Raw genomic sequence first — 15,727 nt, 5'->3', positions numbered from 1 at the left:
ACTCCAAGGAGCTCAAAGATCTGGAGATCTGTTTCCTGGGCAGACCAACTCCTTGTGTTTGAAGCCTACCTACATGGGCTCCCCACTGAGGCGAGATGCATCAGTCATCAGCACTTTTTGTGGCTGAGGAATTTGGTATGGAAGTCACAGAGTCAAACTGGATCAAATGGTCCACAACAACAGGGAGTGAGCAAGCTCTGGGGCACTTGGATGACATCTTCCAGGTTCCCTGTGGCTTGGCACCACTGAGAAGTTAGGGTCCATTGGGCAATTCTCATGTGAAGATGTGTCATGAGTGTCACATAAACTGTGGACGCCATGTGTCCCAACAACCTTAACATCTGCCAAGCTGTGACCTGCTAAGAGGTGCTAACCCAAGAAGCCAGTGTTACTAGAAATTCTGCTCGTGGCCCCAGGAGGAAGGCTCAAACCTTCTGCATATCGAGCTGGGCTCCAATGAAATCCAATTGCTGGACAGGATGGAGATGGGACTTGGGTAGTTTATAATGAACCCAAGTAGCTTGAGCACCCGAATAGTTCTCCGCATCAACTCCTGAGCACCATCCTCCGATGTACTCTTCACCAGCCGATCATCAGGATAAGGGTACACATGGACTCCCAGTCTGCGTAGTGACGCTGCGAATACTGCTAGACACTTGGTAAATACCCTGGAAGCTGACGCGAGGCCTAAGGGCAACATGCAATCCTGGAAGTTCTGTGTTGCAGCCGAAATTGGAGATACTTATGGTGAGCTAGGAGTATTGGGATCTATGTATAAGCATCCAATAAGTCCAGAGAGCAGAACCAATCGTTTTCCTGAATCATGAGAAGGGTGCCAAGGGAAACCATCCTGAACTTCTCAGTAATTTGTTCAGGCCCTTAGGTCTAGGATGGGATACATCCATTGTCTTCTTTTGCACAAGCAAAGAACTCGAATTATAGCTATGTCACGCAAGGTTCCACGTTAGGAGTTATGGACCAAGAAAGGGATCTAGGTGTCGTCGTCGATAATACACTGAAACCTTCTGCTCAGTGTGCTGCTGCAGCTAGGAAAGCGAATAGAATGTTGGGTATTATTAGAAAAGGTATGGAAAACAGGTGTGAGGATGTTATAATGCCGTTACATCGCTCCATGGTGCAACCGCACCTTGAGTATTGTGCTCAATTCTGGTCGCCGCATCTCAAGAAAGATATAGTGGAACTGGAAAAGGTGCAGCGAAGGGCAACTAAAATGATAGCGGGGATGGGATGACTTCCCTATGAAGAAAGACTAAGGAGGCTAGGGCTTTTCAGCTTGGAGAAGAGACGGCTGAGGGGAGACATGATAGAGGTATATAAAATAATGAGTGAAGTGGAACAGGTGGATGTGAAGCGTCTGTTCACGCTTTCCAAAAATACTAGGACTAGGGGGCATGCGATGAAATTACAGTGTAGTAAATTTAAAACAAATCGGAGAAAATATTTCTTCACCCAACGCGTAATTAAACTCTGGAATTTGTTGCCGGAGAATGTGGTGAAGGTGGTTAGCTTGGCAGAGTTTAAAAAGGGGTTAGACAGTTTCCTAAAGGACAAGTCCATAGACCGCTATTAAATGGACTTGGGAAAAATCCACAATTCCAGGAATAACATGTATAGAATGTTTGTACATTTGGGAAGCTCGCCAGGTGCCCTTGGCCTGGATTGGCCGCTGTCGTGGATAGGATGCTGGGCTCGATGGACCCTTGGTCTTTTCCCAGTGTGGCATTACTTACGTACTTATGTCACGTTCCTCACTTCGACAGTGGGGCTATCCTGTGTCACCTGAAACCCTGCCACCATAGCTCACCTGGTCCACGGGCGTGGTGCTCCCTGTCATGCTGCCTGGCACTATTCCTCGCGTCGACACCCTTGCACACGCACCTCCTGTCCTGTCAGTGCTCCGCCCTCTGCCTTGTGCGCGTCGCTTGGGGAACGTTGGGGCTGCTTGGGATCGTCGGCCTGCCTCTCCTCTATGCTCAGCGGGGATTGGCCTCTGCAGGTGGACTCCTCCTTCTCCCTTGTCCTGACCAATGGGCATTTTCTTCTCTGAGATGCTCCTCTTCTATTGGTGGTTGTCTGAAGCCTGCTTACTCTGTCCTATGGCAGCTCTCCTTCTGTCCCCTGTATCCTTGCTGACGTCAGATGCCAGCATTATTTCCATGGGGTTCTCCCTCTGCTTCAGTGCTTCGGCTTTGAACTAGGTAAGCGTTTCTTTCAGGGTGTGTTGCTATTTTTTCCTCTGCCTACTGATTACTAGTCTCTTGCCTGTACCTGGACTACTCTCTTGCCTGCTGCCTGCCTGTGTGACTTTGCCTGTACCTGGACTACTCTCTTGCCTGCGTGACTTCGCCTGTCTCTGGACTAGCGGTCCTGTTTGACATCATCTGTACTCAGATTACTCTTTCTGCTGACCTCCTGGCTGATTCCCTTGGCACCCTTCTCTCCCGTCTCTCCACTCAAGTCCTGCTGGCCACCTGCACCTACTGGCTTAACCTCCGGGGAATGGTGGTCACGCAGATGAATCTTGGGGTTGCTCGGCCACCAAGCAGAACCCGGGTTCACTACATTGGACTCGGCAGTGCTCTACTTGGTACAAGAACTCACGAGCGTGACACCCTTGGTGGAACCAGCTGGACAACATGGGCCTTCAGAAGGGCTGCAAGTACCTGCTGCTGCGGAGAGCTGAAGTAATGAGCTCTTGGTGGGCAATTTGGTGGTTTCTGATGCCAATTCAGGGCATATCTGAGATGGACTATTTGAAGAACCCACTGGTAGGAGGTTACAAGGGACCACCTTTTGTGGAAAAATTTCAGCCTCCCTCCAACCGACATTGGATACTTTTATTGCGGCTATGCTCTGCTGGAGCCAGTCAAGAGCTCATGCCTTACGTTGACTGGGGAGCAGCAGGGGCCTTAGGTGCATACTGTTGATGTGAATGAGTGCACTTGTGCTTGCTTAAGGGGTCAGAGGAGACAACGTACCTACACCTCTGTGAGTAGTAGACACCCCTTCTTGACTTACCAAAAAGACCTCCTAGACAAGGAGGTAGATGCAGAAGGCATCTGGTGGAAGAGAGAGTGGATGGTATCAGATGAAACAGATAGCAGCATGGAATCATTATGGATAGTAATTTCATGTGTGAAGGGACAGATGAAGAAATGCTTACAGAAATTAGGAAAGCTGAAAAATTGGGCAACAGTATAATAGTGGGTGATTTCAATTATCCCAATATTGACTGGATAAACGCTACATCAGGGGGGGCCAGGGAGATAAAATTTCTAGATGTAATAAATGACTGCTTCTTGGAGCAACTAATCCAGGAACTGACAAGAGGGGGAGCCATTTCAGATCTAGTCCCTGGAGGCGTGCAGGGCATAGTATGATAGGTACCGGTGTTGGGTCCCCTGAGAAACAGTGATCATAACATGATCAAGTTTCAGCTAATATCTGGAATGAAGTCACAAAGGAAATCTACTGTAGCTACATTTAATTTTCGAAAGAGCAACTATAATAAAATGAAGCAAATGGTTAAACAGAAGCTAAAAGGATCAGCTGCAAAGGTTAGGACACTAAATCAGGTGTGGACGTTGTTCAAAAATATCATCTTGGAAGCCCAGACCAGATGCATTCCACATATTTACAAAGATGGAAAGAAGAAAAAAATGACAGCCAGAATAGTAAAAAGGTGAAGTGAATGAGGCTATTACAGCCAAAAGAATGTCCTTCAAAAAATGGAAAAGGGGCCCACATGAAGAAAATAAGAAGCAACATAAGCACTTGCAAGTCAGATGCAAAGCACTGATAAAGAAAGCTAAAAAAGAATATGATGAGAAACCTGCCGCAGAGGCTAAAACTCACAGTAACAACTTTTTCAGGTACATCAGAAGCAGAAAGCTCATTAGGGAAGCTGTGGAACTATTAGATCATGAAGGAGCACAAAAGGGGCACTCAGGTAGGACAAGGCCATAAGAGAAACTGAATGAATTTTTTTGCTTCGGTCTTTACAGAAGAAGATGAGATCTACCTGTATCAGAAATGGTTTTCAAGGTTGATGATGCTTAGGAACTGAAAGAAATCTCAGTAAACCTGGAAGACACATTGAGCCAAATCAACAAATTAAAGAGTAGTAAATCACCTGGACCGGATAGCATACATCCAAGAGTACTCAAAAACTCAAGCATAATCTACTGCTAGTAATATGTAACCTGTCATTAAAATTGTCTATAGTACCTGAAGATTGGCGGGTGACCAATGTAATGCCAATTTTTAAAAAGGGTTCCAGGGATGATCAGGGAAATTAAAGATCGATAAGCCTGACGTCAGTGTGGGTACAATAGTAGAAGCTATTATAAAGAATAAAATTACGGAACAAATAAATAAACACGGCTTAATGTGACATAGTCAGCATGGGTTTAGCCAAGGGAAGTTTTTTCTCATCAATTTGCTTCATTTCTTTGAAGGTGTAAATAAACATGTTCATAAAGGTGAACCGGTGGATGTAGTGTATCTAGATTTTCAGAAAACCTCTGACAAAGTCCCTCATGAGAGAATCCTGAGAAAATTAAAGAGTCATGGGAGAGGAGGCAATGTTCTGGTGTGGATTAGGAACTGGTTATTGGACAGAACACAGAGGGTAGGGTTAAATGGCCATTTTTCTGAATGGAGGAGGGTAAATAGTAGAGTACTGCAGGGATCAGTACTGGGAACAGTGCTATTTAAAATATTAATAAATGACATGGAAATCGGAATAATGAGTGAGGTGATTAAATTTGCAGATGACACAAAACTATTCAAGGTTGTTAAAACACATGCTGACTGTGAAAAATTGCAGGAAGACCTCAGGAAATCTGAAGACTGGGCATCCAAATGGCAGATGAAATTTAATGTGGACAAATGCAAAGTGATGCACATTGTGAAGAATAATCTGAATCATAGTTACCTGATGCTGGGGTCCAACTTGGGGGTCAGCACCCAAGAAAACGATCTAGGTGCCATTATAGATAATACGCTGAAATATTTTACTCAGTGTGCGGCGGCGGCCAAAACAGCAAACAGGATGCTAGGAATTATTAGGAAAGAGATGGTAAATAATACCAAAAATACTATAATGCCTTTGTATTGCTCCATGGTGCAACTTCACCTTGAATATTGCGTTCATTTCTGGTCACCATATCTCAAAAAAGATATAGCAGAATTAGAAGAGGTTCAAAAAAGTGTGACCAATATGATAAAGAGGATGGAACTCCTCTCGTATGAGGAAAGGCTAAAGAGGTTAGGGCTCTTCTGCTTGTAAAAAAGAACGGATGAGGGGAAATATGATTGAGGTCTATAAAATCCTGAGTGGTGTAGAACAATTAAAGTGAATCAATTTTTTACTCATTCCAAAATTACTAAGACTAGGGGACACTCAAGGAAGTTACATGGTCATAATTTTTTTTTTTTAAATATTCATCTTTATTTGGATGGATCACACATACAAATATAAACAAAATACAGAATAGAGGAAAACCAGTGATATAAATCTAATCTCCATGCTTCCTATACAAAAACAAGATGATCTGTTAGCAAATTATTATTAGTATTATTAATTACATTTGTACCCCGCGCTTTCCCACACATAGCAGGTTCAATGCGGCTTACATAGTAAATAGAATTACAAAGTCTTGAAGGAGAATGTTACAAGTTGTAGTAAACATAGTAGTAGTGGGGTTTTGAGGATATGTAAATTGAGCATGGAGAGGTAAACAAAGATAGGATGAGCAAAAGACGAAGAGATTGGGAGGGGTGAGGAGTAAGAAGGATGGAGAGGAAGAGATTGAGGAATGAACATAAGGAGATTGTGAGACATGGTCAAAGGTATAATAATCATCGGGTCAGGAATCATGTGGGTGGGCTTAAAAAGTTAAGTTGGGTCATTAGGGTAAGCTTTCTTGAAGAGATGGGTCTTCAACATTTTTCTGAATGGTAGATGGTCATTGATTGTTCGGATGGATCTTGGCAGAGCGTTCCAAAGCTGGCTGCCCAAAAAGGAGAAAATGGATGCATAGGAGGTCTTGTATTTAATACCTTTGCAGTTGTGAAGGTGTAAATTGAGGTAAGTACGAGAAGACGATGATCTATTTCTGGTTGGGAGGTCAATGAGGTTATTCATGTAGTTAGGGGATTCTCCATAGATGATCTTATGAATCAGAATGTAGACTTTAAAATGTATTCTTTCTCTGATAGGGAGCCAATGAAGCTTCTCTCGAAGAGGTGTTGCACTATCGAATCCTGACTTGCCAAAGATAAGTCTGGCTGCCGTGTTTTGGGTAGTCTGAAGTTTCTTCAGGATTAGGGTCTTACAACCTAAGAAAACACTGTTGCAGTAATCTGCGTGCCAAAATCTGTCTCCCCAGGCAGCGGGACAAAAAGCTCCGCCCCCGCCCCCATAAAATCTGAGTTTTTTCACAGGTCCAAAACATATGACCCAAGGTAGCCCTGTCCTGTACTCATTTGGGGCATTTACCCAATTCAGCAAAACATGCTTTAAATGCCCTCCAGGGAGATATGCAAGTACGGAGCAAAGATTTATACTCCTGATCCCTGTAAAGCATATTTATAGATGTTTTGACAATATTGTGAAGGAAAATCTGAAGTCAGCAGTAATATTACAGTCTAGGTCTTTCGCCCATGCATCTGCAATATTTTGCAGAGAAAAATCAGGCAGCAGTTTAGAAAGAAATTCTACATAGTAAGGATATGTAATGTCTTAATTGTAAGAATGCATATAAATCAGAATCCAACAGCTCGTATCTCTCCTATAAAGTAGAGAAGGAAAGCATTTTGCTTCTCCACCACCGCTAACTCCAGACTCCGCCCCTTCTGCCTCGCATCACCATATGCCTGGAACAGCCTTCCCGAGCCCATACGTCATGCGCCCTCCCTGCCCATCTTCAAGTCCTTACTCAAAGCCCATCTCTTCTCCCTTGCTTTTGGCGCATAACCACCTTCCCCACTCATGATACCTACACTGACTACATAGTTTGTAACCTTTAGATTGTAAGCTCTTTTGAGCAGGGACAGTCCTTCCCCATGTTAAACTTGTACAGCACTGCGTAACCCTGGCAGCGCTATAGAAATGCTAAGTAGTAGTAGTAGTACTCTCCGCATCAAAGAACATCACCAATCCAGCATATATCTCTTCCTCTCCCATCCATAAACCTGGAAGAAAATCAGCGTTTCCTATCACTGTCAGAAATGGTACCTATAACCCTTTAGAGACGCACAGAAAGCTTTCCAAATCTCTCTCATATATTGCCAAAACACATGGTCCTGAAAAGCTAACAGTGCCTTCCGGGCATGTAACACATATGAAGCAGATAAGGGATAAAGAAACGCAGCCTCCGTCTCCCCCGGTGTAAAACTCAAGGTACCCAAAACCCAATCTCTTACATGCTGCAAATCACATCCCAGATTGTACTGACGCAGATCTAAAAGTCCGAGGCCACCCTTCGATCTAGGAAGCAATAAGTGTGGGGAGAGCAATCCTTGCCCTCTGACCTTTCCAAAGAAACAGACGAAGAGCCTTATATAACTTCAGCAAATCTGCCTCTCTCAGCCACAAGGGCAGAGTCTGTAGCAGAAACAACCACCGTGGTACTATAAGCACATTATATAAAAATGTTCTACCCGTAAGGGCCACGGGCAATCCCGACCACAGCAGAAAGCATTCCAGAGATTTCCGGAGAATGGGATTCACATTCAACTCATAAAGCCTCTTCATATCAGTTGGTATATACGTGCCCAAGTATTTGACACAGCCTAAAGCCTCCTTCAGGGGAAAATCTGCCCATAAATTACCAATGGTCAGATGAATCAGAAGACCTTAGAGACATTTAGTTTAAGAACAGAAAGCTTACCAAAATCGGAAAACATCTGGACTACAAGTGGTAGTGTCCACCTCGGGTCGTTACAACTAGCATATCATCATCTGCGAAAGACATACACTTCAATGGAGTAAAAGTCTTCGCCACATCTATCCCCGATACAAGTGAGTTGCCTGTAAGTTGCACCAACAAAAGTTCTAAAAAAAGAATATACAACAATGCTGAAAGTGGACAACCCTGTCTTGTATTTCGTCCCAAAGGAAACATTTCTGATAACAGTCCATTCACTAAAACGGCAGCTGTAGGATTAGTGTACAATGTTTGTAGTGCCTGAAGAAAAAAAAACATCTATACCATAGCAACTCAATAAAGAAAACAGGAAATGTCTTCCAGGATCTTCAGCTACAAGATGCACAGACCAAATACTGAAAGTGATCCAAGAAGAGAGCAAGGCTTCAAACGCTGATGTTGTAATTCACCTGGGGACAAATGACCTGGCCAACAATAGCAAGTTTACAGAACGGAGAGCGTTCCAGAAGCTTGGGGAAGGGACTGAACTCTTTGGTTCAGACTGTGGCTTTTTCTGAAGTAATTTACACATGGGGGAAGGAAGAGGAAAGACTACACAAAACAGTGGAATTCAATAAGTGGCTTGAGTCTTGGTGTAAAGAAGAAGGTTTTAGATATATAGGAGCATGGGGTATGAATAATATTGTTATTGGGTCCCAGGCCTGACTTTGGTTCAGGATTTAAAATGAGATAAAAACTTATAGGCCTGTGTCTCTGACTTGAACTTCAGTGTTGCTCAAAGGCATATAAGCTATTGAGACACTGCAGAATACACAGAAAACCACAAGGGTGGGGGTTTAACTGACAGAGTAACATTGTTTAGCAACATGGTGGCCACAGATGTGTTAGTGAAAAACAGTACAAAATGGTTCCTCAGGAATATGTAGCAATATAGTGGTAACAGATGTTTTTGAAAAACAAAACAAAGATGGCTTCATAGGGGGACGACCAGGTGGTGTTTTGAGGAAGATATGGTCAAAAATGTAGAAATAAGGGGTCTTTCTCCGATTTGTTTTAAATTTACTACACTGTAGTTTCATCGCATACCCCCTAGTCCTAGTATTTTTGAAAAGCATGAACAGACGCTTCACATCCACCTGTTCCACTCCACTCATTATTTTATATACCTCTATCATGTCTCCCCTTAGCCGTCTCTTCTCCAAGCTGAAAAGCCCTAGCCCCCGTAGTCTTTCTTCATAGGGAAGTCGTCTCATCCCCGCTATCATTTTAGTCGCCCTTCGCTGCACCTTTTCCAATTCTACTATATCTTTCATGAGATGCGGAGACCAGAATTGAACACAATACTCAAGGTGCGATCGCACCATGGAGCAATACAACAGCATTATAACATCCTCACACCTGTTTTCCATACCTTTCCTAATAATACCCAACATTCTATTCGCTTTCCGAGCCGCAGCAGCACACTGAGAAGAAGGTTTCAGTGTATTATCGACGACGACACCCAGATCCCTTTCTTGGTCCGTAACTCCTAACGTGGAACCTTGCATGATGTAGCTATAATTCGGGTTCTTTTTTCCCACATGCATCACCTTGCACTTGCTCACATTAAACGTCATCTGCCATCTAGCCGCCTAGTCTCCCAGTCTCGTAAGGTCCTTCTGTCATTTTTCACAATCCTGTCGCGAGTTAACGACTTTGAATAACTTTGTGTCGTCAGCAAATTTAATTACCTCGCTAGTTACTCCCATCTCTAAATAATTTATAAATATATTAAAAAGCAGCAGTCCTAGCACAGACCCCTGAGGAACCCCACTAACTACCCTTCTCCATTGTGAATACTGCCCATTTAACCCCACTCTCTGTTTCCTATCCTTCAACCAGTTTTTAATCCACAATAGGACATGTCCTCCTATCCCATGACCCTCCAATTTCCTCTGTAGCCTTTCATGAGGTACCTTGTCAAACGCCTTTTGAAAATCCAGATACACAATATCAACTGGCTCCCCTTTGTCCACATGTTTGTTTACTCCTTCAAAGAATTTAAGTAAATTGGTCAGGCAAGATTTCCCCACACAAAAGCCGTGCTGACTCGGTCTCAGTAATCCATGTCCTCGGATGTGCTCTGTAATTTTGTTTTTAATAATAGCCTCTACCATTTTCCCCGGCACCAACGTCAGACTCACCGGTCTATAATTTCCTGGATCTCCCCTGGAACCTTTTTTTAAAATGGGCGTTACATTGGTCACCTTCCAATCTTCCGGTACCATGCTCGATTTTAAGGATAAATTGCATATCACTAGCAGTAGCTCCGCAAGCTCATTTTTCAGTTCTATCAGTACTCTAGGATGAATACCATCTGGTCCAGGAGATTTGCTACTCTTCAGTTTGCTGAACTGCCCCATTACGTCCTCCAGGTTTACCGTGAAGTCAGTAAGTTTCTCCGACTCGTCCGCTTGAAATATCATTTCTGACACCAGTATCCCACCCAAATCTTCCTCGGTGAAGACCGAAGCAAAGAATTCATTAAATCTCTCCGCTACGTCTTTGTCTTCCTTGATCGCCCCTTTTACCCCTCGGTCATCCAGCGGCCCAACCGATTCTTTTGCCGGCTTCCTGCTTTTAAGATACCGAAAAAACTTTTACTATGTTTTTTTGCCTCTACTGCTATCTTTTTTTTGTAATCCCTCTTGGCCTTCTTTATCTGCGCCTTGCATTTGCTTTGACACTCCTTATGCTGCTTCTTGTTATTTTCAGATGGTTCCTTCTTCCATTTTCTGAAGGCATTTCTTTTAGCCCTAATAGCTTCCTTCACCTCACTTTTCAACCAGGCCGGCTGTCTTTTGGAGTTCCGTCTTTCTTTTCTAATTAGTGGTTTGCCTTTTTGCGGATGACACGAAGATAGCCTTCTTTGGAGTGACCTCATCTGTGCATCCCTAAAGATGTTGTGAACAGTAACCTTCATGGCATTCCTATGCAGAGAATCCACGATCCCCATCAATTCAGCCCTGGACGCGTACTCCAGTTCCAACTTAAAAGCAGCCACCATCTCCCACAGAAATTGACAAAGGAAAGGTCCTCTGGAGGGGATTTACATCTCTTCTATGGAAGGGAGGGGTCTGAAGGAAAACTGAAAGACCCCTTCTCCAAAAAGTCATCAGGTTCCTCCTTGGGCACCCATGTGTACCTATGTTTCTCGAGTGCCAACAATGTCAATGCCCTAGAGCTCCTGGCACCGTGTGTCTGGAGGACAGATACAAATGTTTCTTTGCCTTTGATCAGTGCTTGGCATCAGAGTCCCTCCATGTTGAAGAGTACAGCGCTGAATCCAGGCACTTCCTTAGTGTCAGGCCTGAGTGAACTCAACCTATGGGCCTACTGCTGGCGCTCAAAGTCAAGGCAGGACCTCCTTAGCATCAGATCATCACCAGTGTTTGGTGCAGTTCCAGAGGCCTTTGGGACTGATGCTCTTGATGCCAATGTCGATGAATTGGACTTCTAGAGGGCAAACAGCCTCTCGGTCCACTTCCCTGTATTTCACTGTGCTCTTCTGCATTTGAGCCCAGAGAATACAGGTTGGAGGATCATGGTCCCCACCCAGACACTTGAGGCACTCCTCATGGGGGTCGGTGACCAACATGGTCCGAGTGCACGAAGCACACTTTTTGAACCCATTAGCCAACATCGTGGACACTGAGGTGAAAATAGTCCCAGCGAAATCAAATGACACAATGGTGCAGGGAGGAAAAATAAACAAAGAGAGACACCGGCTGGGAGCCCAGGCCTAAAACAGCTGTGGGCTGCAAAAAAAGCAAATAAACAAAAATGTCAAAAAAACTAAAAGAGGGGGGGCAACGGTCATATACCCTGAAGGGAACTGCAAACACAGCACAGGAAGGCCCAAGGAAGAAAACATAAAAGGCAATAATCCTAAAGATAACTATGCCGCAAGGAAGTCACATCTTGTCACCTCTGTGGAGAGAAAAAGACTTGTGGTCCCGTGCGATTCTAGTGGGTCTACCAAAGGCTTCTTAAGGTGACAAATCCTGTGGCTTCATCAAGGATAAGTACATAAGTACATAAGTAGTGCCATACTGGGAAAGACCAAAGGTCCATCTAGCCCAGCATCCTGTCACCGACAGTGGCCAATCCAGGTCAAGGGCACCTGGCACGCTCCCTAAACGTAAAAACATTCCAGACAAGTTATACCTAAAAATGCGGAATTTTTCCAAGTCCATTTAATAGCGGTCTATGGACTTGTCCTTTAGGAATCTATCTAACCCCTTTTTAAACTCCGTCAAGCTAACCGCCCGTACCACGTTCTCCGGCAACGAATTCCAGAGTCTAATTACACGTTGGGTGAAGAAAAATTTTCTCCGATTCGTTTTAAATTTACCACACTGTAGCTTCAACTCATGCCCTCTAGTCCTAGTATTTTTGGATAGCGTGAACAGTCGCTTCACATCCACCCGATCCATTCCACTCATTATTTTATACACTTCTATCATATCTCCCCTCAGCTGTCTCTTCTCCAAGCTGAAAAGCCCTAGCCTTCTCAGCCTCTCTTCATAGGAAAGTCGTCCCATCCCCACTATCATTTTCGTCGCCCTTCGCTGTACCTTTTCCAATTCTACTATATCTTTTTTGAGATACGGAGACCAGTACTGAACACAATACTCCAGGTGCGGTCGCACCATGGAGCGATACAACGGCATTATAACATCCGTACACCTGGACTCCATACCCTTCCTAATAACACCCAACATTCTATTCGCTTTCCTAGCCGCAGCAGCACACTGAGCAGAAGGTTTCAGCGTATCATCGACGACGACACCCAGATCCCTTTCTTGATCCGTAACTCCTAACGTGGAACCTTGCAAGACGTAGCTATAATTCGGGTTCCTCTTACCCACATGCATCACTTTGCACTTGTCAACATTGAACTTCATCTGCCACTTGCACGCCCATTCTCCCAGTCTCGCAAGGTCCTCCTGTAATCGTTCACATTCCTCCTGCGACTTGACGACCCTGAATAATTTTGTGTCATCGGCGAATTTAATTACCTCACTAGTTATTCCCATCTCTAGGTCATTTATAAATACATTAAAAAGCAACGGACCCAGCACAGACCCCTGCGGGACCCCACTAACTACCCTCCTCCACTGAGAATACTGGCCACGCAATCCTACTCTCTGCTTCCTATCTTTCAACCAGTTCTTAATCCATAATAGTACCCTACCTCCGATTCCATGACTCTGCAATTTCTTCAGGAGTCTTTCGTGCGGCACTTTGTCAAACGCCTTCTGAAAATCCAGATATTCAATATCAACCGGCTCCCCATTGTCCACATGTTTGCTTACCCCCTCAAAAAAATGCATTAGATTGGTGAGGCAAGACTTCCCTTCACTAAATCCGTGCTGACTTTGTCTCATCAGTCCATGTTTTTGTATATGCTCTGCAATTTTATTCTTAATAATAGCCTCCACCATCTTGCCCGGCACCGACGTCAGACTCACCGGTCTATAATTTCCCGGATCTCCTCTGGAACCCTTCTTAAAAATCGGAGTAACATTGGCTACCCTCCAGTCTTCCGGTATTACACTCGATTTTAGGGACAGATTGCATATTTCTAACAGTAGCTCCGCAAGTTCATTTTTTAGTTCTATTAATACTCTGGGATGAATACCCATATGCATGAAACTAAGTCCTGTCTGTCCTTGGAAAACCAGAAATGCGTGGTACTCTAGTAGCCCCCTCCGCCTCACCACGATGTCTAAAAATAATCCTTGGTAGTCTAGGGGGGAGGGGTGTTGGGGGAGTGGTCAGGGAGCGGAGGAGCCAGTAGACACCAGGGATTTGTTTGTTTTTAAATTGGGGGTAGGGTGCTAGACTACCAGGGAATTGTTTAATTGGGGGAAGAGGGGAGGTTCAGTGGGAAGTTTGACATTTTGCAATGAACTCTGCATTGTGAATCCTCATCACCTAACTGAATGACTTACTGTTACTGTACTGAGTTATCTGTGAAGAACTTATATGGCACCACACACACACAAAAAAAATTGGAATAACTTTAAGAACAATGCACTGACAAGAGAAAACCAATCTGTTTCAATTAAGCTTCTCAGAGTTTTTCATCGAGGCATGTTAGGAGCACACTGATGTCTTACCAACAGCACTGAGGGCATGTTTGAGCTCCAGAGTGAATGCCATCAGAGGCACATCTTCAGACACTGGCAGTATGGCTACAGTAGAGAGATTGCTGGCAGGGTTTCCTGCATCCCACTTGCTATGGGTGGTGTGAAAGCCAATTCCATGACCTGATCAAAAAATGAAAATAAAAAAATATTACACACATCATCCTAAATCATCTGGATGCCTCGTGGCTACTACAGATAAATTTTCTGACTTTGTAAATACAATCTAAAAAACATAGGCCATATTAGATATCACAATCATGTTATTAAAAATAAAAAAAAATTAAAAACCCAACTTTTCCCCATTTTTCCCCCATATTCTACGCAATGGTAATATTTTTGGAATTCTCCAAACAAAATTGACTTGATGTGTTCCTTATTACCAAATAATATATATTTGTAAAAAAGAAGACCATGGTTAAGAAGTGGGGGCTATCACTGTATAATACAATGGAAAAGGCTAATGGTTTTTGGATGGTGGAGCAAAGTTTGGTTTTGAACTTTATGAGGAAGCCTGGGCACAGGTGTTGGAAGCAACATGTGTTACAGCTGAAATATTTTGTTCCTTTTCATTGGACACAGCATATAAATCATTCTTTTGTTTTTTGAGCCAAAATATGGATTTATTTAAATAATAATAATGCTGTTTAAGGTTTTTTCTAAATGCAATGATGAGTTTTGCACCACTGGCATGAATTATGTGGTTGGCAGCAGTAGTTTGAGCACAAGCTGGTGGATAATCAAAATGATTTAACCGGCCAGAAACAGTCGCTGACTGGTTAAATTGCTTGTTCGGGGCTATACATTAATTTTCAGTGGTACTTAACTGGTTATCACAGTGAAAATTAGTGGTTAGTGCCTAAGTGAAAACCAGATATTTGGAGGAGATTCCAGGGGCAGTGTCAACATTTGGCCAGTTAAGTGCCGATATTCAGCACTTAACTGTCCAGGGCAACCACACAAAACGACTGTGTTTTATGCGGTCCCAATCTTTATGCAGCAACCCATGGCCACTTAAGTGTTGAACATCCACTTAACTGGCTATGCATTAGCCGACTCTGCATAAACCTCAATGCCGAAGCCTGAACGTGGCCTGGCATTGAACATATAGTTATAACGCCAGTGGCGGTCAGCAAAACGCTCACTGCCGCCAGCTGTATATTTATCCCAAGATTTTTCCTTCTTTTTTAACATATATATTGTTTAGAATAAGAAATAATCTAACCAATTTTTGTTAAGAGAACGATCATTTATTTTAGTCTTGTTTTTATATAATAGATCTCTTGTTTTTTGTGATTTTTTTTTTAACCAAGGCTTTCTGTTGGTATCTAAGATTTGTGGTAGTTATTTTAGCTCTCTTTATTTTGTAGCTTATGGGAGTAATTTTATAAAACTTTTTGTGTGTAAAGCCTGTTTCACATGCAGAAAAGAGCTTTTATAAAATGTTGCAACCGCATATGCATGTAAAAAGTGCATGTTAAAGTATGCACATACTTTAACAGGATCTGTATATAGATATTCTCAGGGGCATTGTTTGGGTACAGTGGAAGTGGAGTTGTAATGTATTTTGTATTGATTGCATTTGATGCAGGAATATTACGTGTTCCGAACTACAAACTGACT

At 43.3% G+C, this 15,727-nt stretch overlaps 1 protein-coding gene across 1 annotated transcript in view; it reads right to left on the bottom strand.

Annotated features, from left to right (window-relative positions):
• PNPLA7 (patatin like phospholipase domain containing 7) overlaps positions 1–15,727 on the bottom strand; it is a 2,530,065-nt gene that overhangs the window by 751,327 nt on the left and 1,763,011 nt on the right. Inside the window, exon 23 of the mRNA XM_030206608.1 lies at positions 14,078–14,227. Coding sequence (XP_030062468.1) covers positions 14,078–14,227 — 150 coding nt within the window. The remainder of the gene's footprint in view (positions 1–14,077; positions 14,228–15,727) is intronic.

This window comes from Microcaecilia unicolor, chromosome 6 (genome assembly GCF_901765095.1).
Source record: "Microcaecilia unicolor chromosome 6, aMicUni1.1, whole genome shotgun sequence".
In the NCBI taxonomy this organism is placed as follows: Eukaryota; Metazoa; Chordata; class Amphibia; order Gymnophiona; family Siphonopidae; genus Microcaecilia; species Microcaecilia unicolor.
Note: the sequence above shows the minus strand (reverse complement) of the source record. Positions and strands in the feature narration are given on the sequence as shown.